The sequence below is a fragment of the Scyliorhinus torazame genome, chromosome 19 (assembly GCF_047496885.1).
Source record: "Scyliorhinus torazame isolate Kashiwa2021f chromosome 19, sScyTor2.1, whole genome shotgun sequence".
In the NCBI taxonomy this organism is placed as follows: domain Eukaryota; kingdom Metazoa; phylum Chordata; class Chondrichthyes; order Carcharhiniformes; family Scyliorhinidae; genus Scyliorhinus; species Scyliorhinus torazame.
The window spans coordinates 63,078,950-63,106,368 of NC_092725.1; the positions used below are offsets into that span (position 1 = coordinate 63,078,950).

The following is a 27,419-nucleotide window of genomic DNA, read 5'->3' on the forward strand; positions in this document are numbered from 1 at the left end:
CACCGGGAACCCATCCGGTCCTGGGGCCTTCCCTGCCTGCATGTACCCAATTCCTTTTACCACCTCCTCCACCTCAATCTGCGCTCCCAGTCCTGTCCTCTCCTGTTCCTCAACCTTCGGGAACTCCAGCTGGTCTAGGAAACGCATCATTCCCTCTTTCCCTTCCGGGGGTTGAGCCTTATATAGCCTCTTGTAAAATACCTTAAACGCCCCGTTCACCCTCTCCGCTCCCCGTTCCATCTTTCCCTCCTCGTCTCTAACCCCTCCGATCTCTCTCGCCGCCCCCCTCTTCCTAAGTTGTTGGGCCAGCAGCCGGCTCGCCTTCTCTCCATATTCATACTGCACTCCCTGTGCCTTCCTCCATTGTGCCTCCGCCTTACCCGTGGTCAACAAGTCAAAGTCCGTGTGCAATCTCCGTCTTTCCCTGTATAGCCCTTCATCTGGAGCCTCCGCATATTGCCTATCCACCCTCAAAATCTCCCCCAACAATCTCTCCCTTTCTTTACCCTCTTGTTTCCCTTTATGGGGCCTTATGGAGATCACCTCCCCTTTAACCACCGCCTTCAGCGCCTCCCAGACCACTCCCACCTGGACCTCTCCGTCATCATTGATCTCTAGGTACCTTTCAATACATCCCCTCACCCTTACACATACCCCCTCGTCCACCAACAGTCCCATATCTAATCTCCAGAGTGGGCGCTGCTCCTTTTCCTCTCCTACTTCCAGATCTACCCAATGTGGGGCATGATCTGAAATGGCTATAGCTGAATACTCCGTTCCTGCCATCCTGGATCAGCGCCCTTCCCAGGACAAAGAAGTCTATCCGGGAGTACACTTTGTGGACATGGGAGAAGAAGGAAAACTCTTTACTCCTTGGTCTAGTAAATCTCCAGGGATCCACTCCTCCCATCTGCTCCATAAAGCCCTTAAGCACCTTGGCCGCTGGCGGCCTCCTCCCGGTCCTAGATCTGGACCGGTCCAGCCCTGGGTCCAGCACTGTGTTGAAGTTCCCCCCCCCCCCCCATTACCAACTTTCCCATCTCTAGGTCCGGGATGCGCCCCAACATACGCTTCATAAAGTTCGCATCATCCCAGTTCGGGGCATATACGTTCACCAGCACCACCGCCTCACCTTGCAATCTGCCACTCACCATCACGTATCTACCCCCACTGTCCACTACTGTGGTCTTCACCTCAAACAATACCCGTTTCCCCACCAGTATTGCCACCCCTCTATTTTTTGCATCCAAGCCCGAGTGGAATACCTGTCCCACCCATCCTTTTCTTAATCTGACCTGATCCGCCAGTTTCAGGTGCGTCTCCTGAAGCATGACCACGTCTGCCTTTAGCTTCTTTAGGTGCGCAAATACCCTTGCCCTCTTATCTTGCCCACAATCCAAAGATGTGCAGGTTAGGTGAATTGGCCAATGATAAATTGCCCTTAATGTCCAAATTGCCCTTGGTGTTGGGTGAAGGTGTTGAGTTTGGGTAGGGTGCTCTTTCCAAGAGCCGGTGCAGACTCAAAGGGCCGAATGGCCTCCTTCTGCACTGTAAATTCAATGATAATCTATGATTAATCTAGGACAAAGGTTCGGCACAACATCGTGGGCCGAAGGGCCTGTTCTGTGCTGTATTTTCTATGTTCTATGTTCTATGTTCCATGTTCCATGTTCTTAATCGGCCCATTCAACCCTCTCACGTTCCACATGATCAACCGGGTTGGGGGGCTCTTTACCCACCCCCCCTCGTCGACTAGCCATCCCCTTTTTTAGACCAGCTCCTCACCCGGTTCCCACGCACCCGCTTGTCCCCCAGACAGCAGCCTCCCGTCCTGACCATCCCATCCCGTAACAGCTCCCCCTTCCCCTTAGCAGCAGCAACCCAGTTAACCCCCCCCCCCTCCCCACCCCGCTAGATCCCTCTCTAGCTTAGTTGCTCCCCCCATATTGCTTCCGGAAGTCAGCAAACTCTGGCTGACCTCGGCTTCCCCCGTTTATCCTTAGCCTCCCATTATGTGAGGCCCCCTCCTTCCTGCGCCCCCTTTTCCCACCACAATTTCCATAGCGCGGGAACAAAGCCCGCGCTTCCCTCTCGGCCCCGCCCCTGATGGTGCAGCTCCCTCTCTCCTTCCCCCTCCCCTTCCCCACCGGCGCCCACATTTCTTTGTGTGTCCCCCTTCGAGGGGAAAGAAAATTTCCCCCCATCTGATTCACAGTCCCTTGCCACCACCTCGCTACTTCATTTCAAATACTCTTTCTCAAATCTAGTCCAACTTCTCCTCTTCAATAAATGTCCACGCCTCCTCTGCCGTGTCGAAGTAGTGGTGTTTACCCTGGTGTGTAACCCACAGTCTTGCCGGCTGCAACATTCCGAATTTCACTTTCCTCTTGTGGAGCACCACCTTGGCCCGATTGAAACTCGCCCTCCTTCTCGCCACCTCCGCACTCCAATCTTGGTAGACGCGGATCACCGCGTTCTCCCACCTGCTGCTCCGTGTCTTTTTCGCCCATCTCAGGACCATCTCCCTGTCCTTGTAGCGCTGGAACCTCACCACTATTACTCGAGGTATTTCTCCTGCCTTTGGTCTTCTCACGAGGACTCGGTACGCTCCCTCCACTTCCAGGGGGCCCGTCGGGGCCTCAGCTCCCATTAAGGTATGGAGCATCGTGCTCACATACGCCCCAACGTCCGCACCCTTTGCCCCTTCGGGAAGACCCAAGGTTCTTAAGTTCTTCCTCCTCGAGCTATTTTCCAGGGCTTCCAGTCTCTCCATACACCTCTTATGCAGTGCCTCGTGCGTCTCCGTCTTCACCACCAAGCCCTGTATCTCGTCCTCATTTTCGGCAGCTTTTGCCTTCACTCCACAGAGCTCCATCTCTTGGGTCTTCTGCGCCTCAATCGCCTGCAGCATCGGCGCCAGCACCTCCTTCTTGGAATTATGCCTCTGGTCCTAGACGCTTTCCATAAGGATAAGCCCCCTGAGAATCCTATATGTCTCATAGAACCATAGAAATTACAGTGCAGAAGGAGGCCATTCGGCCCATCGAGTCTGCACCGGCTCTTGGAAAGAGCACCCTACCAAGGTCCACACCTCCAGCCTATCCCCATAACACAGTAGCCCCACCCAACACTAAGGGCAATTTTGGACACCAAGGACAATTTAGCATGGCCAATCCACCTACCCTGCACATCTTTGGACTGTGGGAGGAAACCGGAGCACCCGGAGGAAACCCACGCACACACGGAGAGGATGTGCAGACTCCGCACAGTGACCCAAGCCGGAATCGAACCTGGGACCCTGGAGCTGTGAAGCAATTGTGCTATCCACAATGCTACCGTGCTTCCCACAATATGGTTGTCTCTCATTCTTGTAAATTAAAGGCCTAACCCACTCAACCTTTCTTCAAAAGAAAATCTCTCCATACCCAGTGTAAGAGTGCTTCTTGTTTATTCCTATTTCCCCTTTCTTTTTCTTTGCTGTTGCACTTTTGATCCTTGGATGATTAATGAACCTGTGACTTTAAGGCCAGTGGCCTGTACTTTTAATTCAATCAGAAGAATCCATAAGGCTGTGCTCTGCCCGATAACAGGTGGTGATAGGATTTGATTCCACTGGAATGTTTTCAGAGTCACAAAGTTTTCTGTTTTGTTTCAGTTTGACTCCTGGAAGCCGAACGAGAAGACCCACTACTCTCTTCCCTCTATTTTTCTCCGGAAAGGCTGTGTTTCTGAGCTGGCAGAAAGCCTGAATGAGACTTCCGGGTGCGGCGATGAACAGCTAAGTCGCACGTTTTGGCAGCTCCCGGTGGAACGGACTTTTGGGCTCTTGATAGGAGCCCCAACGGCAATTTTAACGGCAAAAAACACTGTGCTGTAATCCAGAAGGGTATCCCCCCTGGACACGGATGGAAAAAAGAGAGGAAGGTGGCCGGATTGCGGTGGATTCTCTAGAGCAGCGGCCAGGAAGGCAGGCACAAAGCAAGATGGCGTCGGAAGGAGGCAGTTTAATATGGGGCCCTGACCAACAAGAGTTCCTGCGGCGTTGCGTGGAAGAACTCAAAAAGGAGATGAAGAAGGAGCTGTTGGCCCCGATATTACAAGCGACTGAGGGGCTAAAGGAGGAGCAAAAGACCCAGGAACAGGAGCTTCGAGTCGTGAAGGCAAAGGCTGCTGAGAATGAGGACGACATACAGGGCCTGGTGGTGAAAACGGTGATGCACGAGGCACAACACAAGGTGTGTGGAAAGGCTGGAGGTGCTGGAGAATAATGCGAGGAGGAAGAATTTAAGGATTCTTGGTCTTCCCGAAGGTGTAGAAGGGGCGGACGTCGGGGCATATGTGAGCACAATGCTGCACTCGTTAATGGGATCGGAGGCCCCGACGGGTCCGCTGGAGGTGGAGGGAGCCTATCGAGTTATGGCGCGAAGACCGAGGGCTGGAGAAATTCCTTGAGCCATAGTGGTGAGATTTCTCCGATATAAGGACAGAGAGATGGTCCTCAGATGGGCAAAGAAAACTCGGAGCAGTAGGTGGGAGAACGCGGTGATTCGCGAATATCAAGATTGGAGTGCGGAGGTGGCGAGAAGGAGGGCAAGCTTTAATCGGGCCAAGGCGGTGCTGCACAAACGGAGGATTAAATTTGGAATGCTGCAACCGGCAAGACTGTGGGTCACACATCAAGAGAAACACCACTACTTCGAAACGGCAGATGAGGCGTGGACATTTATTGTCGAGGAGAAACTGGAGTGAGCGGGCCATAAAAAGAACGTTTGGGACAAAGTGGGGGGGTGAATATGTGGGATGAAGGGGGGGGGGGAAAGAGGGAAGAGATGACTTCCCAAGTTGTTAATCCTGCAACCCTGTAACTTTTCTCTCTTCCCCATGTCGTGGGAGAGGGAGGATGAGGAGCTGAGGGCGCCGGCCATTGGGGGCGGGGCCAAAAGGGAAGCACGGGCTTTGTTCCCGCGCTATGGTAATCACGGCGGGAACAGGGAAGCAGGAAGGAGGGGGCCTTGCACAGTGTGAGCCGAGGTCACGGGGGGAAGCCGAGGTCGGCCAGAGTTTGCTGACTTCAGGGAGCAACATGGGGGGGTGCAATTACGCTAGTTTGGGATCTAGCGGGGGGGGGGGGTTAACTGGGTTGCTGCTGCTGGGGAGAAGGGGGAGCTGGTATGGGGGGGGGGGGGGGGTCGGGGCGGGGGGCGCCGCTTGGGGGAGATACGGCTACGTGGGAACCGGGTGAGGAGCTAGATTGGAAAAGGAGATGGCTAGTCGTCAAGGGGGGGGGGGGTAAAAAGCCCCCCAACCCGGTTGATCACGTGGAATGTGAGAGGGCTGAATGGGCCGATTAAGAGGGCACGGGTACTCGCACGCCTAAAGAAACAAGGCAGATGTGGTTATGCTTCAGGAGAAGCATCTGAAGCTGATAGACCAGGTCAGACTACGCAAAGGATGGGTGGGGCAGGTGTTTCATTCGGGGCTAGACACAAAAAACAGGGGGGTGGCCATACTAGTGGGGAAGCGGGTAATGTTTGAGGCAAAGACTATAGTGGCGGATAGTGGGGGCAGATACGTGATGGTGAGTGGTAAATTGCAAGGGGAGGCGGTGGTATTAGTGAACGTGTATGCCCCGAACTGGGATGATGCCAACTTTATGAGGCGTATGTTAGGACGAATCCCGGACCTAGAAGTGGGGAAGTTGATAATGGGTGGAGATTTTAATACGGTGCTGGACCCAGGGCTGGACAGATCGAGGTCCAGGACCGGAAGGAGGCCAGCTGCAGCTAGGGTGCTTAAGGACTTTATGGAGCAGATGGGAGGAGTAGACCCCTGGAGATTTAGTAGACCTAGGAGTAAGGAGTTTTTGTTTTTCTCCTATGTCCACAAAGTTTATTCACGGATAGACTTTTTTGTTCTGGGAAGGGCACTGATCCCAAAGGTGACGGGGATGGAGTACACGGCTATAGCCATTTCGGATCATGCTCCACATTGGGTGGACCTGGAGATAGGGGAAGAAAAACAACAGCGTCCACCCTGGAGAATGGACATGGGATTATTGGCAGATGAGGGGGTGTGCTTAAGTGTGAGGGGGTGTGTTGAAAGGTACTTGGAACTCAATGATAGTGGGGAGGTACATGTGGGAGTGGTCTGGGAGGCGCTGAAGGCAGTGGTTAGAGGGGAGCTGATATCTAATAGGGCACATAAAGGAAAGCAGGAGGGTAGGGAAAGGGAGCGGTTGTTGAAAGAACTTCTGAGGGTGGACAGACAATATGCGGAGGCACCGGAGGAGGGACTGTACAGGGAAAGGCAAAGGCTACATGTAGAATTTGACTTGTTGACTACGGGTAATGCAGAGGCACAATGGAGGAAGGCACAGGGTGTACAGTACGAATATGGGGAGAAGGCGAGTAGGTTGTTGGCCCACCAACTGAGGAAAAGGGGAGCAGCGAGGGAGATAGGGGGGATGAGAGATGAGGAGGGAGAGATGGAGCGGGGAGCGGAGAGAGTGAATGGAGTGTTCAAGGCATTTCACGAAAGATTATATGAAGCTCAGCCCCCGGATGGGAAGGAGAGAATGATGTGCTTTCTGGATCAGCTGGAATTTCCCAAGGTGGAGGAGCAGGAGAGGGTGGGACTGGGAGCACAGATTGAGACGGAGGAAGTGGTGAAAGGGGTTGGGAGTATGCAGGCGGGGAAGGCCCCGGGACCAGACGGATTCCCAGTTGAATTCTATAGGAAATATATGGACTTGCTGGCCCCGCTACTGATGAGAACCTTTAATGAGGCGAGGGAAAGGGGGCAGCTGCCCACGACGATGTCAGAGGCAACGATATCGCTCCTCCTAAAGAAGGAAAAAGACCCGCTGCAATGCGGGTCCTACAGGCCCATTTCCCTCCTGAATGTGGACGCTAAGATTCTGGCCAAGGTAATGGCAATGAGGATAGAGGATTGTGTCCCGGGGGTGGTTCATGAGGACCAAACTGGGTTTGTGAAGGGGAGACAGCTGAATACAAATATACGGAGGCTGCTAGGGGTAATGATGATGCCCCCACCAGAGGGGGAAGCGGAGATAGTGGTGGCGATGGATGCCGAGAAAGCATTTGATAGAGTGGGGTGGGATTATTTGTGGGAGGTGCTGAGGAGATTTGGTTTTGGGGATGGGTATACCAGGTGGGTACAGTTGCTGTATAGGGCCCCGATGGCGAGCGTGGTCACGAATGGACGGGGGTCTGACTATTTTCGGCTCCATAGAGGGACGAGGCAGGGATGTCCTCTGTCCCCATTATTGTTTGCACTGGCGATTGAACCCCTGGCCATAGCATTGAGGGGTTCCAGGAAGTGGAGGGGAGTACTCAGGGGGGGAGAAGAACACCGGGTATCTCTGTATGCGGATGATTTGTTGCTATATGTGGCGGACCCGGCGGAGGGGATGCCAGAGATAATGCGGATACTTGGGGAGTTTGGGGATTTTTCAGGGTACAAACTGAACATGGGGAAAAGTGAGTTGTTTGTGGTGCAGCCAGGGAAGCAGAGCAGAGAGATAGAGGATTTACCGTTGAGGAAGGTAACAAGGGACTTCCGGTACTTGGGGATCCAGATAGCCAAGAATTGGGGTACATTACACAGGCTTAACTTAACGCGGTTGGTGGAACAGATGGAGGAGGACTTTAAGAGATGGGACACGGTGTCCCTGTCATTGGCAGGTAGGGTGCAGGCGGTTAAAATGGTGGTCCTCCCGAGATTCATTTTTGTGTTTCAGTGCCTTCCGGTGGTGATCACGAAGGCTTTTTTCAAAAGAATCGAGAAGAGTATTATGAGTTTTGTGTGGGCTGGGAAGACCCCGAGAGTGAGGAGGGGATTCTTGCAGCGTAGTAGGGACAGGAGGGGGCTGGCACTACTGAGCCTAAGTGAGTACTACTGGGCCGCCAATGTTTCAATGGTGTGTAAGTGGATGGGAGAAGGGGATGGAGCGGCGTGGAAGAGATTGGAGAGGGCGTCCTGCAGGGGGACTAGCCTACAAGCAATGGTGACGGCGCCGTTGCCGTTCTCACCAAAGAAATACACCACAAGCCCGGTGGTGGTGGCTACATTGAAAATTTGGGGGCAGTGGAGACGGCATAGGGGAAGGACGGGAGCTTCGGTGCGGTCCCCGATAAGAAACAATCATAGGTTCGTTCCGGGGAGAATGGATGGGGGATTTGGAGCATGGCAAAGAGCTGGGGTAGTACAACTGAGAGATCTGTTTGTAGGTGGGACGTTTGCGAGTCTGGGAGCGCTGACGGAAAAATATGGGTTGCCCCAAGGGAATGCATTTTGGTACATGCAATTGAGGGCTTTCGCGAGGCAACGGGTGAGGGAATTCCCGCAGCTCCCGACGCAGGAGGTGCAGGATAGAGTGATCTCAGAGACATGGGTGGGGGATGGTAAGGTGTCGGACATATACAGGGAAATGAGGGACGAGGGGGAGATCATGGTGGATGAGCTGAAAGGGAAGTGGGAAGGGGAGCTGGGGGAGGAGATTGAGGAGGGGCTGTGGGCTGATGCCCTACGTAGGGTAAACTCATCGTCCTCGTGTGCCAGGCTAAGCCTGATACAATTTAAGGTGTTACACAGGGCGCATATGACTGGAGCACGGCCCAGTAAATTTTTTGGGGTAGAGGATAGGTGTGCGAGATGCTCGAGAGGCCCAGCGAATCACACCCACATGTTCTGGTCATGTCCGGCACTACAGGGGTTCTGGGTGGGGGTGGCAAAGGTGCTTTCGAAGGTGGTGGGGGTCCGGGACGAACCAAGCTAGGGGTTGGCTATATTTGGGGTTGCAGAAGAGCCGGGAGTGCAGGAGGCGAGAGAGGCTGACGTGTTGGCCTTTGCGTCCCTAGTAGCCCGGCGCAGGATATTGTTAATGTGGAAGGAAGCCAAACCCCCGGGTGTGGAGACCTGGATAAACTACATGGCAGGGTTTATAAAGTTAGAACGGATTAAGTTTGTGTTAAGGGGTTCGGCTCAGGGGTTCACCAGGCGGTGGCAACCGTTCGTCGATTACCTCACAGAAAGATAGAGGGAATGGAAAAGAAGTAGACAACAGCAGCAACCCAGGGGGGAGGGGGGGAGTAATCGAACGGACTCTCAGAGATGTTATTGTATATGTATAATATGTGTAGGTAGTTGTTATAGGTAATTGTATATTGGATTGTTGGATTGTATTTTTGGAGAGTATTTATTTTGGACAAGGCAGTTGCCATTCAGTTTTGTTTTTGTTTATATATTATTTATTTATTTGTTTAAAACTGGCCACTGTTATTTATATTGCTTTATTGTTGTGTAAAAGAAACACTACGTACTGTTAAGTTTGGCCAAAAATCTTGAATAAAATATATATTTTTTTTAAAAGAAAGCCTGAATGAATCTGTTTACAGGAGAACCATTACAGGCTGTGCAGGTGAAGTCCAGAATCTGCTAATTCTCCTCAGAAAAGCTGGTGTGAACTGACTATCTTTCTCCAGAAGGCCTGCTGCCTGTGATTACTGCAGAAGCCTGGAGCTAGGCCATGAACCGAAAGCAAATTTTGCTGAAACAGGACTTTGACTCTCCAGAAAAATTGTGAGTACAGGCTGCAGAACAAAGTCTGTAATCTACAAACTTACGGTGAAGAAAGCACACTGAGAACCAGCATCTGAAGCAGACTCTTTTCTCTTTCACTTACCTTGTTCTCCCTTTTTGCACCCCTCTGTGTTTGTCTATCATCTGTATGTGTGTAGAGGCTGGGAAGGTATGTTAGAGTAGGAGTTTGGTACTTCTCTGGGTTTTTCACAGTAACTTCATTTGAAGGCTACTTGTGACAATAAGCGATTTTCATTTCATTTCATTTCATGATTAATATTTAACCAATTGTATTTGCTGCATACTCCTGTTATCGATAAACAAATTAAGTTTAAACTTACAAACCTGGTGACTGTAATTATTGGGCAGCCAAGGGCCAAAGATGTCAGGTATTTTTATTAGAATTATTGGTTAATTCACTTGTGTTGTGACTCCGGGGCGAGTGGGGCTGTAATTGATCGCGATTTTGCCCAGTGTCATAACACCAGGATCAACCTAGTGAACCTTCTTTGGACTGCCTACAATGGCAGTGGGCAGGATGTTCTCCCATTGGAGCTGAATTACATCTGATTTGCGTCAGGCTGGGAGACCCAATCCTTTGCCATGAAAAGTTATGCATGATGAAGGTTGCAAGGGATTCCCGGTGAAATTCCACCATCAGGCTGTTATTTTGAGTGGACGGCCCAATATAGCGGTCTGCTGGATTGGCTCCTCCCCCCATAGCGTAATTGAGCCCCCATCTACAATGCAATTAACTATCTTTGATGTGGTCCAGGAGCTGTCACTCAAAGCTAAATGTTTATAAACATTGTGTGTTAATTTCACAGCTGAGTACTTCAAAGCCACTCAAGTGTGTAGGGACATAAATGAAACTATGCAGAAGCTGCCAATCACAGCCTAGGGAAGGCAATTTCACAGAGAAATGGATGAAAGGCTTGCAGAGGTTTAAACCCAGCTGACTGGTTCTCTCTTTCCAGGAATTGACAGGTGCTAGTTCCTCTGTCTGAGCCAGCAGGCGTATTGCACAGGTGAGTTTTAAAGCAGTGTTTTTTTCACTGCCTCTGTCTGTGCTGCTCTCTACCTACCAGGGAGGTGCCGCGCTTATTTGGGGCTCCCAGACAGGGTCTCTCTTATTTGGGGCTTCCAGGCAGGGATCTCTTTTAAGGGGCAGGGATCCAGGCAGGGATCTTTCTAATTAAGTGGTCTCTGGTAGGGATATATCTAATTAGGGGGGTCTCTCTAATTTGGGGAGAGGTGGGGGGTGGGGGGGGGGGGGGGGGGTCTGGAGGGGATGGAGTGGGCAGGTCTTGCATTGAGGAGGGGTGGCCCGCCAATGGACTTTGGGGACAATTCCTTGGTCCAAGAGTTACCTCCCTTGTTCCACCACGAGGTCCAACACATGAGATCACGTTTGTCAAGACCTGCACCAATTCTCGCCCACGTGATTCCCGGGCATGAGGACCGGAGAATCACACATGCCTGGAGAATAAGGTGCCTGGCCCATTAATACGATGGAAATGGGTCTTAATGACCCACTTGCATCCTCCTGCTAACACAGGAATCCATCTCGATCCCAACGCCAGCAGGGGATCGGAGCATCGCAACGGGATCGGCGGGCTTTCTGCCGAACACTGGATTCTCTGCCGCATCGGGAACGCTGCTACCAACGGCGGGCGGCAGAGAATCCAGCCCAGTATATCAGTTCCTTCGATAAATGGACCAAATCTGTTCACAGTATTCGGGGCATCAAAATTTTAGTCTCACTCAGTAATCATTGATTCCATTCTGCAGAAGTAGAATCATTGGCTTATCCAGTGTTCAAATGCTCAACACTTTGAATTCCAATTAAATGAAGTACATTAGGTTCAGTTAATTATGAAAAGCATTGATTAAAATGGCTCATTTACTTTATTGCAATATAATTTTTGGAAGAGCATGTTTTAGCTGACCGAAGATATAGGTGGACACAGCAAACCCTAGACTATGAGAACAGACCACAGAACAGCAGAAATAGGAGCAGGAGTTGACCATCTGGCCTGTCGAGCTTGCTCTACCACTGCAATCACGGCTGATCTTGGGGTCCAACTCAATTTTCCCGCCCACTTGCCATCTGTCTAAAATGTATTCTACGATGGAGCCTCCACAACTCTCTGGGGTAGAGAATTCCAAAGATTCACAACCCTTTCGGTGAAGCAATTTCTCCGTATCTCAGTCCTAAATGATTGGCCCCTTATCTTGAGGTTTTCCCCGGGCGGCACGGTGGCGCAGTGGTTAGCACTGTTGCCTCACAGCGCCGATGACCCGGGTTCGATCCCGGCCCCTGGTCACTGCCCGTGTGAAGTTTGCACATTCTCCCTTCGTGGGTCTCACCACCACAACCCAAAGATGTGCAGGGTAGGTGGATTGGACACCCTAAATTGCCCCAATTGGAAAATGAATTGGGTACACAAAATTTTTTTTTTTTTAAACTTGAGCTTGTGCCCGTGTCTTAGATTCCTCAACCAGCAGAAACAAACTTTAATTAACGCTTTTCATAATTAATAGAACCTAATGTACTTCATTTAATTGGAATTCAAAGTGTTGAGCATTTGAACACCCTACCAAGATTTTGTAGGTTTCAGTGAGGTCGCCCCTCACTCTTCCAAACTCCAGAGAATATAAGCCCAATTTACTTAACCTCTCATCATAAGACAACCTGCTCATCCGAGGGATCCATTTAGTGAATCTCCGCTGTATATCTTCCAATCTGAGTATATCCTTCCACAAATGTGACGATTAAATTACACACACTATTCCAGATTTGGTCTCACCAAGACACTGTACAATAGCAGCAAAACCTCTTTGTTCTTGTGCCTCAATCTCCTTGCAATAAAGTCCAACATGCCATTTGCCTTCCTAACTGCTTACTGCACTTGTTTGCTAACTTTGTGTTCCTTGTACAAGCACACCCACGGTCTTTTTGAACATCAACACTGAAGTTTCACACCTTTTAAAATATATTTTGCTTTTCTATTCTTACAACCAAAGTGAATAACTTCATAGTTCCCCATGATATATTCCATCACATCACTCCGATATTCAAAAAGGGAGGTAGAGAGAAAGCAAGGAATTATAGACCAGGAAGTCTAACATCGGTATGGGGGAAAATGCTTGAATGCATTATCAAGGACTTTATAGCGGAACATTTAGAAAGCAGTGACACAATCAGTCAGAGTCAGCATGGATTTATGAAGGGAAAATCATGCTTGGCAAATCTGTTGGAATTCTTTGAAGAGGTAGCCAGTACAGTTGACAAGGGGGAGCCAGTCGATGTGGTATATTTGGACTTTCAGAAGGCGTTTGACAAAGTCCCACATAAGAGATTATTGTGCAAAATTAAAGCGCATGGGATTGGGGGAAATGTAGAGGTGGATAGAAAACTGGTTGGCAGAGAGGAAACAAAGAGTAGGGATTAATGGGTCCTTTTCAAATTGGCAGGCAGTAACTAGTGGGGTATCACAGGGATCACAGCTATATTAATGATTTGGATGAGGAAACAAAATGTAACATCTCAAAGTTACCAAATTAGATGATACCAAATTAGGAGGGAGGGTGAATTGTGACGAGGATGCAGGGATCCTACAGCAAGATCTGGACAGGTTGGGCGAGTGGGCAAATCAATGGCAGATGCAATATATTTTGCATAAGTGTGAGGTTATTCAATTTGGAAGCAAAAACAGGAAGGCAGATTACTACCTGAATGGTTGTAAATTGGGAGAGGGGAGTGTGCAGCGGGACCTGGGTGTCCTTGTGCACCATTCGCTGAAGGTAAGCATTCAGGTGCAGCAGGCGGTATAAGCATTCAGGTGCAGCAGGCGGTAAAGAAGGCTAATGGTATGTTGGCCTTCATTGCGAGAGGTTTCCAGTATAGAATATGTTGCTGCAATTGTACAGGGCCTTGGTGAGGCCACACTTGGAGTATTGTGTGCAATTTTCGTCTCCTTCTCTGAGGAAAGATGTTCTTGCTCTCGAGGGAGTGCAGCGAATGTTTACCAGACTGATTATCAGGGATGGCGGGACTGTCATATGAGGAGAGATTGACTAAGTTGGGATTGCTCTCGCTGGAGTTCAGAAGAATGAGGGTGGATCTCATAGAGACTTATAAAATTCTAACAGGACTAGACAGCGTAGATGCAGGGAAGATGTTACCAATAATGGGTGTGTCCAGAACCAGGGGTCAAAGTTTGAGGATTCAGGATAAACCTTTTCAGACATAGATAAGGAGACATTTCTTCACACAAAGAGTGGTGAGCCTGTGGAATTCATTACCACAGGAAGTAGTTGATGGTAAAACTTTGAATATATTCAAGAGGTGGCTGGATATAGCACTTAAGGTGAATGGGATAAAAGGCAATGGGGAGAAAGCAGGATTAGGCTGTTGAGTTGGATGATCAGATATGATCGTGATGAACGGCGGAGCAGGCGCGAAGGGCCAAAAGGCCTCCTCCTGCTCCTATCTTCTATGTATCTTGTCATTTTGTTGCCCATTCACTACACCTGTCTATATCCCTTTGCAGCCTCTTGGTGTCTTCCCCACAGCTTATCTTCCCATCTAGCTTGGTATCAGCAACAATCTTTAATACATTATCCTCTGCCTCTTCATCACAGTCATTAATATAGAGTGCAAATAGCTGAGGCCCCAAAATGGATCCTTGTGGCACTCCACTATTCACTGCCTGCCATCTTGAAAATGCCATGATTTATGCCCCCCTCTCTGCTTTCTATCCATCAACTAATCATCTGTCCATGCCAAAATATTACCCCCAACTCCATAAGTCCATATCTTGCCTATTAATCTTTTGTGCAGCACCTTTTTGGAAATGCTTTTTTGAAATCCTGGTATACTATATCTACTGGTTCGCCTTTATCTACCCTATTAGTTACATCCTCAAAAAACTCTTACTACATTTTTCAAACAGGATTTCCCTTCAGTAAAACCATGTTGACTTGTTCTAACCATACAATGTTTTTCTGACAGCATTGTTAAGACCTCTTTAATAACAAATTCCAGCATTTTCCCCAACAACTGATGTTAAGCTAACTGGCCTGTAGATCACTGTTTTCTCACACCCTCCTTTCTTGAAAAGTGGTGTAACATCTGTCAACTTCCAAATTAATGGGACTCAAATAATTTTGAGTCAGTACATACGCTATCTCTGCAGAAACCTATTTTAGTACCCGAGGATGTAGGCCATCAGGTCCTGGGGATTGGTTTCCTTCAATTCCTTATTCTTTTCACCCCTGAGTTACTGTCTATTTCTGGTATGAAACTGGTACATTTTACTGTGAAGACAGAAACAAGATATTTATTCAATGGCTCACTCCCCATAATTTCTTCTGCCTCTGCTTCTAAGGGGCCAATGATCAGTTGAGCTACTCTTTTCCTCTTTATATATTTATAAAAGTTCTTACAATCTGTTTTTATATTTCTGGCTAGTCTACTCTCATATTCTATTCCCCCCCCCCTTTTTATCAACATTTTGGTAGCCCTCTGCTGGTTTCTAAAATATTCCCAATCCTCAGACTTGTTACTTTTTTTTGCAACATTGCAAGTCTTTTCGTTTAATCTAATTCTATGCTTAACTTCCTGAGTGAGACACAGATGTTTTTTTGCTGAATTTTGTTTTCAATGGAATGTATTTTTGTTGAACATTTTGAATGGTTCCATTATTTGTTTCCCACTGTTTATTTATCTCAATACGTTGTAGTATACTTACCCAATAAATATTAGCCAGGTTTGTCCTCATAACTGTAATTGGCTTTGTTTAAGCTTAAGATTCATTTTTGCAAATGGAGTGTGCCATATTCAAACTGAACATGGAATTCAATGATATTCTGATCACTATTTTCCAATGGATCGTTTGCTATAACGTTACTAATGTTGCGGTATTCGCCGGGTCCTTGAATGATACTCAGGAGGCTGACGAGCTGCAGCCGCAAATACACATTACAATCCCCACACACGCTCATCCCAGCCAACAAGATGGCACTGGTTGTGCTGGAGCACGTCCATTCAGCTGATTGGTCAACTGGGGACAGAGGGCAGCTGCGGGTGTGGCCTGGGGAGCACCTACATACCATGTGGCTCTAAGTTCACAGTGGGATGTCAGTGGCATGTACAGCTGCATGGCTGCCTCTCTGGCTGCGACAATGGTGTTCGATGCCTGGACTCCCCGACCCCACGGACCATCATGTGGCCATCCCCTGCTACTCCTCTGGCCCTGGCAGAAGCTCTCTGACCAGTGTCATAACTGTAAGCAAACTATGGCGATGTTGGACACCTTCCGTACCCCCACTCTCCCTCTCTCAGCAGCCACAACACCGTTTTCACGATTTTTAAAAGCACAAGTGAACCGCACCATTGGGAACTTGGCTAATCGGAGGCAGAGAATCGTGGAGGCCCCGGAGAATACCAGGTCAGGCCCGCTAATGGTATGCAAACGGTGTTTACTGTACATGCATTCCAGACCACATTGACGCCGCTGTCGAGGCACCCGAGTTAAGTGATTTGGTGTCAAATTGGCGGCGCCGTGATTTTGCTGTCGGAATCTATTCTCCACCCAATCGTGTTTCCCAATTTTGGTGTCAGCCAATGGAGAATCTTGCCCATAACATTGTAAAATCTCACCATATGCGAACTAGCAATCTATTTTCTTGCACAATGGTATAATTATTTACAGCTCTAGTTGTAGCTTCAGATGCGATGAGCTCCCATGTAACCGATAACCTCCAAGTGATTTGGAGGAAATTAAACAGTAAATCTGTGGAGTAACCTTTCTGACACCTAATGGAACGCACTGCAATTACGGTTTTTAAAGTTTTAATTTCTGAATAATATATTTAAAACCAAGAGTTTAATTTTCACCACGTAGGTGGAAAATAGAATTCAGGGTTGTTTTAGGGGCAGAAATGCATCTCTGGGGGAAATGATTAAACCTAACGTTTTTACTGGCGTGAATCCAGTTATCTGTTTGCCAGGTTGCCGCATATCTTACTTATTTATGAGCAATGACTTTACTTCTAAATTCAAACAGTTTATTTACGGAATTTCAAAATATCTCAGAACTTCCAGGATTTCCAACACACATCACAGTTCAAAGCCTGAATCCTTTTTGAAACATTTCCTGTGTGATGTACCTTTTAAAAAAATATTTTACTGAAGGCATTTTTAAATATCCGCCAATAACCCCACAGCCAACCTCCACTGTGGTCATTGGGGACTCCCGCTTGCCACCCACAAATCCACCCATGTGGCATGTGGCGAGACACCATGATTGCTGAATACTCCGATCCAACACCCATGCCAGTAGTGCCTTGTCCAGGACAAAGACGTCAATCCAAGAGTACACCCAGTGGAAAAGTATGAAAATTACTTCACCCATGGCCTCTCAAACCTCCATGGGTCTGCTCCTCCTATGCATTCCATAGCTCCTTTGCCATCACCAAACCCTCAGGGAGTTGGGACACGACCGGTCCAGCCTTGGGTCCAGTACCATATTAAAATCCCCACCCCCATAATCAGCCAGATGTGTGTGTGTGTGTGTGTCCAGATCCGGAATCTTTGCCAACACCCACCTCAAGAACTCCATGTCGTCCCAACTTTGGGCATACACATTCACCAGCACCACAGGAACCCCCTCAATCCTCCCACTCACCATCACAATTCTACCCACAGGTAGATTTTACTAATAATAATCTTTATTGTCACAAGTAGGCTTACATTCACACTGCAATGAAGTTACTGTGAAAAGCCCCTAGTCACCACGTTCCGGCACCTGTTCGGGTACACTGAGGGAGAATTCAGAATGTCCAAATTACCTAACAAGCATGTATTTCGGGACTTATGGGAGGAAACTGGAGCACCGGAGGAAACCCAGCCAGACACAGGGAGAACGAACAGACAGTGACCCAAGCCGGGAATCGAACCTGGGATCCTGGTGCTGTGAAGCAACAGTGCTAACCACTGTGCTACCGTACCGCCCCCACCTCCATCTACTTCCCACCCCAAAAGCCAACCTCTTATTGATCAACACTGCCACTCCCCTTGTCTTCATATCCAACTCCAAATAGAATAGCTGCCCCACCAAGCCTTCCTCAACCTCAACTGGTCCCCCACCTTCAAATGCCTCTCCTGAAGAACCACGTCTGCCTGCGAACCTCTTAATTGAGAAAAAATGTGAGATCTCTTAATCGTCCCAATCAATCCCCGAATGTTCCATGTAATCAATCAGATGGGAGGGCGGGGGGGGGGGGGTGTTCCCCCGCTCTCCCCATCCCCAATCAGCCATAAACTCACTTTAACCAGCTCCCCCAGATCCTCGCCTCGTTCACTCTCTGGGCCTCCCCAAGATGTCCACCACCATGTTTCCTCAGCCAACTGTGCCACACCAACTGTGCCCACGTCCCTTTAAACAAAGAAAAAAACCCAACCCACCCCACCACCCCCTCCCCAGACCGCCTCCCCACTGCACTCCTGTTCACTAGCCTGCTTGCTACCATGGTGGCTCCCATTCGAGGCAACCAAGTATCCCCCTTCCCCTCTACCACCCCTCACCAGCAATTCCCCAAAAAACAGTTGGACAAACTTACCCAATTCACACCCACACAGAAATGAAATGAAAATCACTTATTGTCACAACAACAATCCACCCATCATACACACCCGCATTCCCCATACTGCCATCTCCAAAGTTCAGTGTCCTCACAAGCCTCTCAGTCCACAGTCTCTCATAAAATTACTCGCCTCCTCCAGCGTACCAAAATAAAATTCCTGATTCTGGTACGTGACCCACAGGCAAGCTGGATATGGAACCCCAAACTTCACTCCTTTCTTGTAGAGGGGTGTCGGTGGCTGTTGCAGGTCTGTAACGTTTCATCGGAACTGAGGAAAGGTAGAAATATAATAGGTTTTGAGCAAGTGAAACGGGAGAGGTGAGGGGGTGAGGAAGGGAAGGGAAGAAGAACAAAAGGAAAAGTCTGTGAAAGGGTGGAAGACATCCGAGATTAAATGACAGACGGTTTTAGACTACAAAGCCAAAGAGAGTTGAAATGGGTAAAGAAACAAATGATGTGTCTAGTTGAGATGCGATTGGTTGCTTAGCAACCTTCTGAATGCAAAGTGAAAGAAAAAGAACAAATCAGCAAAACAAAACAAAAATAAAGGCAGGGTCATGATCTAAAATTGTTGAACAACGTTGAGTCTAGAAGGCTGTGGGAGTGCCAAGTTGAAAAATGACAGGGCAGCACGGTGGCGCAGTGGGTTAGCCCTGCTGCCTCACGGCGCCGAGGTCCCAGGTTCAATCTAGGCTCTGGGTCACTGTTCGTGTGGAGTTTACACATTCTCCCCGTGTTTGCATGGGTTTCGCCCCCACAGCCCCTTAATTGGAAAAAATGAATTGGGTAGTCTAAAAAATTTTTTTAAGTTGAAAGATGAGGTGTAGTTCCTCAAACTTGTGCTTACACTGTAGCAGTTCAAGAACAGAACAATCAGAATAGGAGCACAGTAGACAATTGAAATGACAAGCGAAAGGAAGCGAAGCATCATGCGTGCAGATTGAATGGGGACGATCTGCAAAGCACTCGCCCAGTCTCCAGTATTTGGTCTCCTTTGAGTAAACAAAGACATAGGTGTTGGTTTAATGTAAAAGGGGTGTTAATGAGTCAGCAGCTTGAGTTACATCTCTCCTGATTCATATTTCCATTGAAGTCAAAATGAGAAGGTATAACATGAAGAAGTCACAGACTGAAATGTTAACTCTGTTTCTCTCTCCACAGATGTTGTTAGGCCTGCTGAGATTTCCCAGTACTTTTGTATTTTATTCCAGATTCCCAGCATCCGCACTATTTTGCTTTTATTCTATGTAAAACATGGGCTTTGACTCATTATCGCACCTTTTACACTTTTGTACCAAGTCATGATCTACCTCAAACTATAAAATAATAATCTTTATTCGTGTCACAAGTAGGTTTACATTAACACTGCAATGAAGTCACTGTGAAAATACCCTCTTCACCACACTACCTGTGGCGCCTGTTCGGGTACACTGAGGGAGAATTCAGAATGTCCAATTCACCTAACAAGCACGTCTTTCCAGACATTGTGGGAGGAAACCGGAGCACACGGAGGAACACCACGTAGACACGGGGAGAACGTGCAGACCCCGCACAGACAGCGACCCAAGCCGGGAATCGAACCTTGGTCCCTGGCGCTGTGCAGCAACAGAGTTAACCACTGTGCGACCCTGCCGCCTACTAACAAGAGTTAGATATTAGGCTGGATTCTGTTATTGGGACTATGTCCCCACGCCGTTGTAAAAACTGTGGACTTTCACGCCAGAAAAACTGGGGCAGCACGGTAGCATTGTGGATAGCACAATTACTTCACAGCTCCAGGGTCCCAGGTTCGATTCCGGCTGGGGTCACTGTCTGTGCAGAGTCTGCACATCCTCCCAGTGTGTGCGTGGGTTTCCTCCGGGTGCTCCGGTTTCCTCCCACAGTTCAAAGATGCGCAGGTTAGGTGGATTGGCCATGATAAATTGCCCTTAGTGTCCAAAATTGCCCTTAGTGTTGGGTGGGGTTACTGGGTTATGGGGATAGGGTGGAGGTGTTGACCTTGGGTAGGGTGCTCTTTCCAAGAGCCAGTGCAGACTCGATGGGCCGAATGGCCTCCTTCTGCACTGTAAACTCTATGATAATTCTATGAAAGGACCACATATTCCTAGCCCTGCAGGGGGCTAGCAGAGAACCAGAGTAAATCTAGCAGCTTTTGCTGCAGATATGGTCCCCCGCACTTCTTGGTTGGAGGCTGCGCATTCGCACGGTGGCCTCCAGCGGCCGCGCCGTGATCCATGGCGGACTCAGACCACAGAGCTGGACCTGGACCCTGAACATAGTGCCCCCCGATGGCGGGAGCCCGACCCTGACCGCCCGCCCAAACATTGCCCGGACAAGGCCCCCCCACCCTCCGATTGGCTCGCCCCGACCAGGGCGGCCGCGGACTGAGTCCGCAGCCGCCACGCTAGTATACCGACCGGGAGGACCATGTCAGATCCACGGCATCGGAACATTGGCCGGTCGGGGGGGGGGGGGGGGGGGGGGGGGGTGGAAGAGAATCACGGGGCGGGCCTCCAGCAATGGTCGCAGGTAGGTGATATGCGGTGCAGTGTACTCTCCGAGTATGCCGCTTTTTGGGGCCCGGAGAATCGGGGAACCGGCGCTGGTCCCGATTTCACACCAAATCACAATTCCCCGTCACCTCGGCAGTGACTTCAATGCGTACCTGAATGCACATACAGTGGACACCGTTTGGATAGCACAGTGGCCTGATCCGGTATTCTCCGGCCTCCGTGATTCTCCGCCTCCGATGGTGCGGTTCACTTCTGATTTAAAAATCGTGAAACTGGTGATGGCTGCTGAGGGAGAGAGAGGGTACGGAAAGTATCCAACAGCACCATAGTTTGCTGACAGTTGTGCCCCGCTGGGTGGGGGGCTTCTGCCAGGGCCGGGGGGTAGCCGGAGAGGGTGGGGGGGGGCTGGGAGGTGGGCTGTGGGGTCAGGGTGGATGGGCACAGAACACCATTGCCGCAGCCGCCAAGACGGCTATGTAGCTGCGCACGCTGCTGACAGCCCACTGTGAACCTGGGGCCACGGGTTGCAAAGGTGTCACCCCAGGCCACCCTCTCGGTGCCCTCTGACCGCAGCCGACCCATCAGCTGTATGGGCACGCTCCAACAGAACCGGCCATCTTGTTGTCTGGGAAGAGAGTGTTTGGCGATCGTAATGTGTATGTACAACTGCAGCTTGTCAGCCTCCCAAATGTCAATTGCGGACCAGGTGAATCCTGCACTATTTTCTATTGGAATCGATTGTGTTCCACGTGGTGCCGGTGCTACCCCTTAACAGTAGCGGAATCTGTCCAGGTGTGGCACCAGGTTTGCTGCCATAAAAGTCTACAAATTCTGCGTTGATGTCAACACTTTGTCTCTGAAACAGAGATTTCTGCCATAGGTGTTTAATCAAACAGGATTTGTAAACCTATTAAATCTGTCACATCTAGTAGATGGCAACTCAAATGATTGAATACTGCTAAAATTGCATTCTGATGATAGAGAAACCTCCAGTTGCTGGGTTAGTTAAGCAAAGGTGAGAAGGTGGCTGATGAAGAAGTTAAAAATCCCTGATTGCAATTCACTACAGATGATCCAAGTGGGAAGTAGAACATTCCAGAAGGTGGCAAAACTCCCCAGTGGTGCAAAGGTCAAATGGAGCGAAGGACAAGGTTCTTTGTATGGGGGACTACGTAAGGACTGGAAATATATCAATCACACCATAAACATAACCTTGCTAAACTGCACTGTAATCTGACAATGGACATAACTGTCTCATCACGGTTAAGCAAAACCCAACTAACGCTGAAATATTGTGGAACATGTAAACTATGTTTTTGTCCATGATCATTTATACTCTATTACTCTTTAAAATTCAACCTTGTGATGCTATTAAATATATTGTCAAAGATGTTGAATGAATTATTAATTTATGTAATTTACTTCATCTTTGATTTTTAGCAGTAGGAGTTAACCACAATTTATTCAGTTTTACAGTGCATCCCTGTGTTGGTTGGTTTGATGACTATTAAAATAATTTAGACTGGATTCTGCAAAATGGTTCAAAACCAAACTAGTTCAGGCATCTTATGAATGGAAAACTAAAACCCATTTCATAATGTGTACACATTAGAAAAAGGGGAAATAGTTTCACTTGGAATGTAAAATTTTAGCAATTTATGGATATATTATTTTAATCAGTTTTATACATTGAAAGCTCTGTTGCTCAAGATATGGGGGCCATTTGTAAGCCACAATCAGCCTTCAATATGTATATGTATTTTAGACCTTAACAGAGGTGGGAGAAGATTGGGTGGAGAGAAAAATAAGAGAGCGGAGAACAGGAAAGAAGCAAAATAATTTTGCTTCTTTAAATCCTTTAGGTCTTTTGAGGTTTCACATTGACTATCCTGCTTTTGGTTGGCACTGTTGCTTCACAGCACCAGGGTCCCAGATTCAATCTCCAGTTTGGATCGCGGACTGTGCGGAGTCTGCACGTTATCCCCGTGTCTGCGCGGGTTTCCTCTGGGCGCTCCTGTTTCCTCCCACAAGTCCCGAAAGACATGCTGTTAGGTAATTTGGACATTCTGAATTCTTCCTCAGTGTACCCGACAGGCGCCGGAGTGTGGCGACTAGGGGCTTTTCACAGTAACTTCATTGCAGTGTTAATGTAAGCCTACTTGTGACAATAATAAAGCTTATTATTATAACTCTGGGATTGCTCTTGCACAGGCTATTGAGCTTGCTTAGCAGCCGTCTCTCAGCTGTTCAGTGGCCTTTCCTTGAATTGTCTCTTGTGACATTGCTGTTCCCTTTAGCTGTTGGTCATTCGTTCTGAGAACTGTCCTGACTTCATTGATGAGATACTCAGAATTTGCCTCACTTCCTGCCTCGTCTTTGCTCTGTCATCAAGCAGCAATCAATTGTTTCCAAGCAGCACCACCTCCTGGAAATGATTAGGAATAGCATGCATATGGAAACATTACCTGAGCCCATTTCTGGAGAGTCATAAAAGCAATTTACTGCGGATGCTGGAATCTGAAAGGAAAACAGAAAATCTCAACAGGTTTGACAGCATCTGTGGAGAGAAAAGAGAGCTAACGTTTAGAGTCTGGATGACTCATTGTCAAAGACTCAAAACGTTTTCTCTCTGAAGAGACAGCACGGTAGCCTTGTGGATAGCACAATTGCTTCACAGCTCCAGGGTCCCAGGTTCGATTCCGGCTTGGGTCACTGTCTGTGCGGAGTCTGCACGTTCTCCCCGTGTGCGCGTGGGTTTCCTCCGGGTGCTCCGGTTTCCTCCCACATTCCAAAGATGTGCGGGTTAGGTTGATTGGCCAAGATAAATTGCCCTTAGTGTCCAAAATTGCCCTTAGTGTTGGGTGGGGTTACTGGGTTGTGGGGATGGGGTGGCGGTGTTGACCTTGGGTAGGGTGCTCTTTCCAAGAGCCGGTGCAGACTCGATGGGCTGAATGGTCTCCTTCTGCACTGTAAATTCTATGATCAAAAAATAGTCACATTGGACTCCAAACATTAACTTTGTTTCTCTCTCCACAGATGTTGCCAGACCTGCTGGGCTCTTCCAGCACTTGCTGTTTTTATTTCAGATTTTGAGCACCTGCAGTATTTTGCTTTCATTATCAGAGCCTCATTGTAATCAGCTTCACTTGCATTTAATGGTCCCCTCAATGACTTAAATAAAAGATTTTGTAAACTGCAGCTGACGGCAAATTTGAACTTTTGCTGGAATTCAGGAACTGAAGTGAAGGCAAGTTCAGAATAAAAAGCGTGCTCATAGTAAACGGTTAAAACGATAAGCTGCTTTAAGAATTGACTGTGAAAAGGGGATTGAACTCAAAAACAAACAGCAAGAGGAAGCTAACTAGCGGTGAGCAAAACGTAGAATATTCACAACCTCGAGGACATAATTCGGTCACATAATCTCTCGGTCATCATGCCGCCCACTTACACCCCCACAATATTAGAACATCTTAAATGGTGGAGAGAACAGCTGTGGCTTCAACTGTCTGACCCTCAGCTCAGGAATAGCCTCTGCTTTTATTTCACCTTAAAAAATACCACTTTTACTTTCCGCTCACCGCCAGCCCGGGAATATGGTCAACGTACCAAAGACCCGGAGGACATACTGCAAGAAATGTCGTAGGCACCAGACCCACAAGGTTACCCAGTAAAAGAAGGAAAAGGATTCCCTATACGCACAGGGTAAGAGATGTTATGACAAAAAGCAGAGTGGTTATGGTGGACAGACAAAGCCTATATTTTAGAAAAAGGCTAAGACCACAAAGAAGATTGTGCTGAGACTGGAGTATGTGGAGCCCAACTGTCGGTCGAAGAGAATGCTGGCCATCAAGAGATGCAAGCACTTTGAGCTGGTAGCAGTTAAGAAGAGGAAGGGCCAAGTCATCCATTTCTAGGCTGCATTATTTGTATTTTCGAGTACCAATTCAAAATAAGATTAATTCAAGGTTAAAAAAAAGTATCACTTTCTCCAAGCTATTGCTTACTTTATTTCCTTACGTCAAAGAACAAAGACTTTTAACCACGTCAAATGTGCTGAACAATTGTTTGTGTTGCTGTTTATTGTCAATTCTTTTTAAATGCCCAAAAGGGGCTCAAACATAAGGGTGTGGGAAAGACCAAGGAATAGCACAGCTATTATAAAGATAACGGGAGTGTGTGTTGTTGCTATAAAAAGTCATAAAAGAACAAGAATCCAATGAAAACAGCATCAGAGAGTGGGATAATTTTAAAAAGCAGGAAAGAAACAAGACATGGGAGATTTAGATGACATGTAAAAGCAATAAAAATCAGAGATTAGATATTACCAAACCCAGGATGAAATTAAGTGGTTTAATCATCTTATTCTTGTGTGTCAAATTGTTATTGTAGTTTAAGAATGGCCCCCAGATCTTGGGTATCATAGCATTCAATGTATAAAACTGATCAAATAACACATCTATAAATTGCTCAGCCATACTTGGATGCAGAATAGAGAACAGTATGATATCTAGAATGTTATCCTGTCTAGGGAAAGCTTGTAATCTGATAGAGCAGAAAACGCTCAACTAAACGCAGCACTGAAACGGACAGGAGCATCTTGACTTGAGCGCAGGAGAAAAGGGGGCATTAATTAGGGGTAGTATAGAGAAAACTGGAGACGTGGAGGAAGACTTGCCACTTAAGCCCAAATCTGGAGGAACGTATTTTTGTATTACAGTTCAATGCATACCTCTCTTTACAGATACTGGCTCCTCCAGTATTATAACCAGGTGAGCTAGAGAAGTGTACCCCTTTGGAGCAGGAGTAGCTACAATATCAACAGTCCACAAACGCTTTTCCTCTTGAATGTGTATTAGCCTATCAATTCAAACCCACCTTGCACCCTCTTTCAAATCATGTGTTTAGGTCTCTTCGCCCTTCTTACTGATGCAGCTCTTAAATAATATACTCTGTGACTGCGGGTTGTTATTCCTCCTTATTCTAATCAATCCCTGTAACATTTGATAATGTGGATGATCCCATCCACCTCCATTCCCTCTCCCATTAGAATTGTGAGGGAATAATATGGACAGATCGGTTAGATGGAATAAAGATTTTCCCTTGCTTGAAGCTAATAATATCTTGGTACCATTTTGCTGCAAATGCTGACCCTCCTTCACAAATCATATTACAGCACCTAGCAATTAGAGGTATGCTGATGATTACTAAAGATTCCCTACAGTACCCCACACTATTAAAATATGAAGCTGCTGAAAAAGCAGTGATATTTCCCTTCCCCTGGGCTGTACAGCAGCAGCCAACACATTTTTATGCACAAAAGTCTACTTTTTAACAAAATAATGCAAGATTTCCTGTGCTGCAAGCTTTATCAATCTTGCTAACAGGTCAAAATGTTACAAGTGAGTGATGTACTCATCTAAAGAGGCTTTGGCAATGTCTAAGCTCCGATATACTTTTCTTCACAGCAGTGGTAAACCAGTTTTACTGTGCAGCAGTTATGTCATGGAGATGTGCACAACAGAAGCGATGAGCTTTCTGTCAGAATAAACATCCACATCAGTGAAGGTCTTTATCCCACACTTCTGTTCAGGAATTGTACCGGGAAAGGAATATGAGCAGAAAGAAGAGTGTTTCAATATTGTGAAACATGTGTTGAGGATTAAAAAGGTTTTCTTTTCATCCTTGAAAAGATGACTCGGCAATGGGGCTATCTTTTTCCTCTTGTACATCAACCCCTCCATCAGTCAGCACCGCAGTTTTTAACAGGCCGTCAATTCCAAGTAAACTATGATTTTTCAAGCTTCTTATTTACATTCCCAACTGAATAAATGCCCCTGCAGCAACCAAGATTTATTTTTCCCCTTTTCTTTCTTCAGACAACTTTATTTTTACCATGTACCTCACCAGAAAGCATTTAAAACATGATTTCTGCAGATGGTGCCAATATGTTTGCTGCTTAAATGGAGTAAATTTGCTGGACTCCTTCCTTTATAGAAAGCGTTTCCCAGCGAAAGGAGTTCAATTATGAATAAACGACTGCCTCTTACTTCACTTTTGGAAAAGAAAATCCTCTTTCGAATATCCAGGTAATTGTGAGAGTTTGAACCCTGCATTTTCTCCTGAAAGCTGGTTCTGTGATGTGTGTCACCTGGAGGCCTGAAGGTTTTGTTGTTGCTTTTTCTTCTGTAGGTCCAACTGAATCTCTTCAGGGAATTTGTCTATATGTTCCTTCACACAGGGAATGCAGAATCGCTTTGTATAGAACAGGCTACAATCCTAAAGGATTATTTGGAGAAAAAAAAAAGAGAAGAGGAGAAAAGTAGTAAGTTAATCAAAATATATCTTTCTAATCCACAGGTATGTTTGTGATCCCACGTTCCTCCCCCTCACATCCTCTATCACAACTGCTTCCATCTTCCTTTATGACATGTTGGTTTTTTCCCCCCCACTATTTTACCAAAAAACTCCTGTTGTTCCTTGCTGCAATACCATATGCTAATCATGTGAATTCTCTTGAGCACTTCAAATGGCAATTTATTCTTTACAATGTATCAGACAAAAGTAATTCAAGGTAAGATTTTGAGAATCAGATGTACAGGGAGAGTGTCTCAAAACTGGCAACCTCAGGACTTAGTCCATGCCTGATTTCAAAAC

General features: G+C 47.5%; 1 protein-coding gene and 1 pseudogene across 5 annotated transcripts in view; one reads left to right on the forward strand and one right to left on the reverse strand.

The window, feature by feature from the left end:
• The window catches only part of cdpf1 (cysteine rich DPF motif domain containing 1), a 74,822-nt gene that overhangs the window by 17,849 nt on the left and 29,554 nt on the right, over positions 1 to 27,419 (reverse strand). For 3 of the 5 annotated variants that reach the window (XM_072484420.1, XM_072484419.1, XM_072484421.1), the window contains exon 4: positions 24,732 to 27,041. In XM_072484420.1, coding sequence (XP_072340521.1) covers positions 26,910 to 27,041 — 132 coding nt within the window. In that variant the 3' untranslated portion in view covers positions 24,732 to 26,909. Of the gene's footprint in view, positions 1 to 16,442; positions 18,521 to 24,731; positions 27,042 to 27,419 lie in introns of those variants that run through there. The other 2 variants (XR_011936470.1, XR_011936471.1) reach the window with 2 other exon arrangements.
• On the forward strand, positions 24,275 to 24,696 carry LOC140396168 (large ribosomal subunit protein eL42-like; annotated as a pseudogene).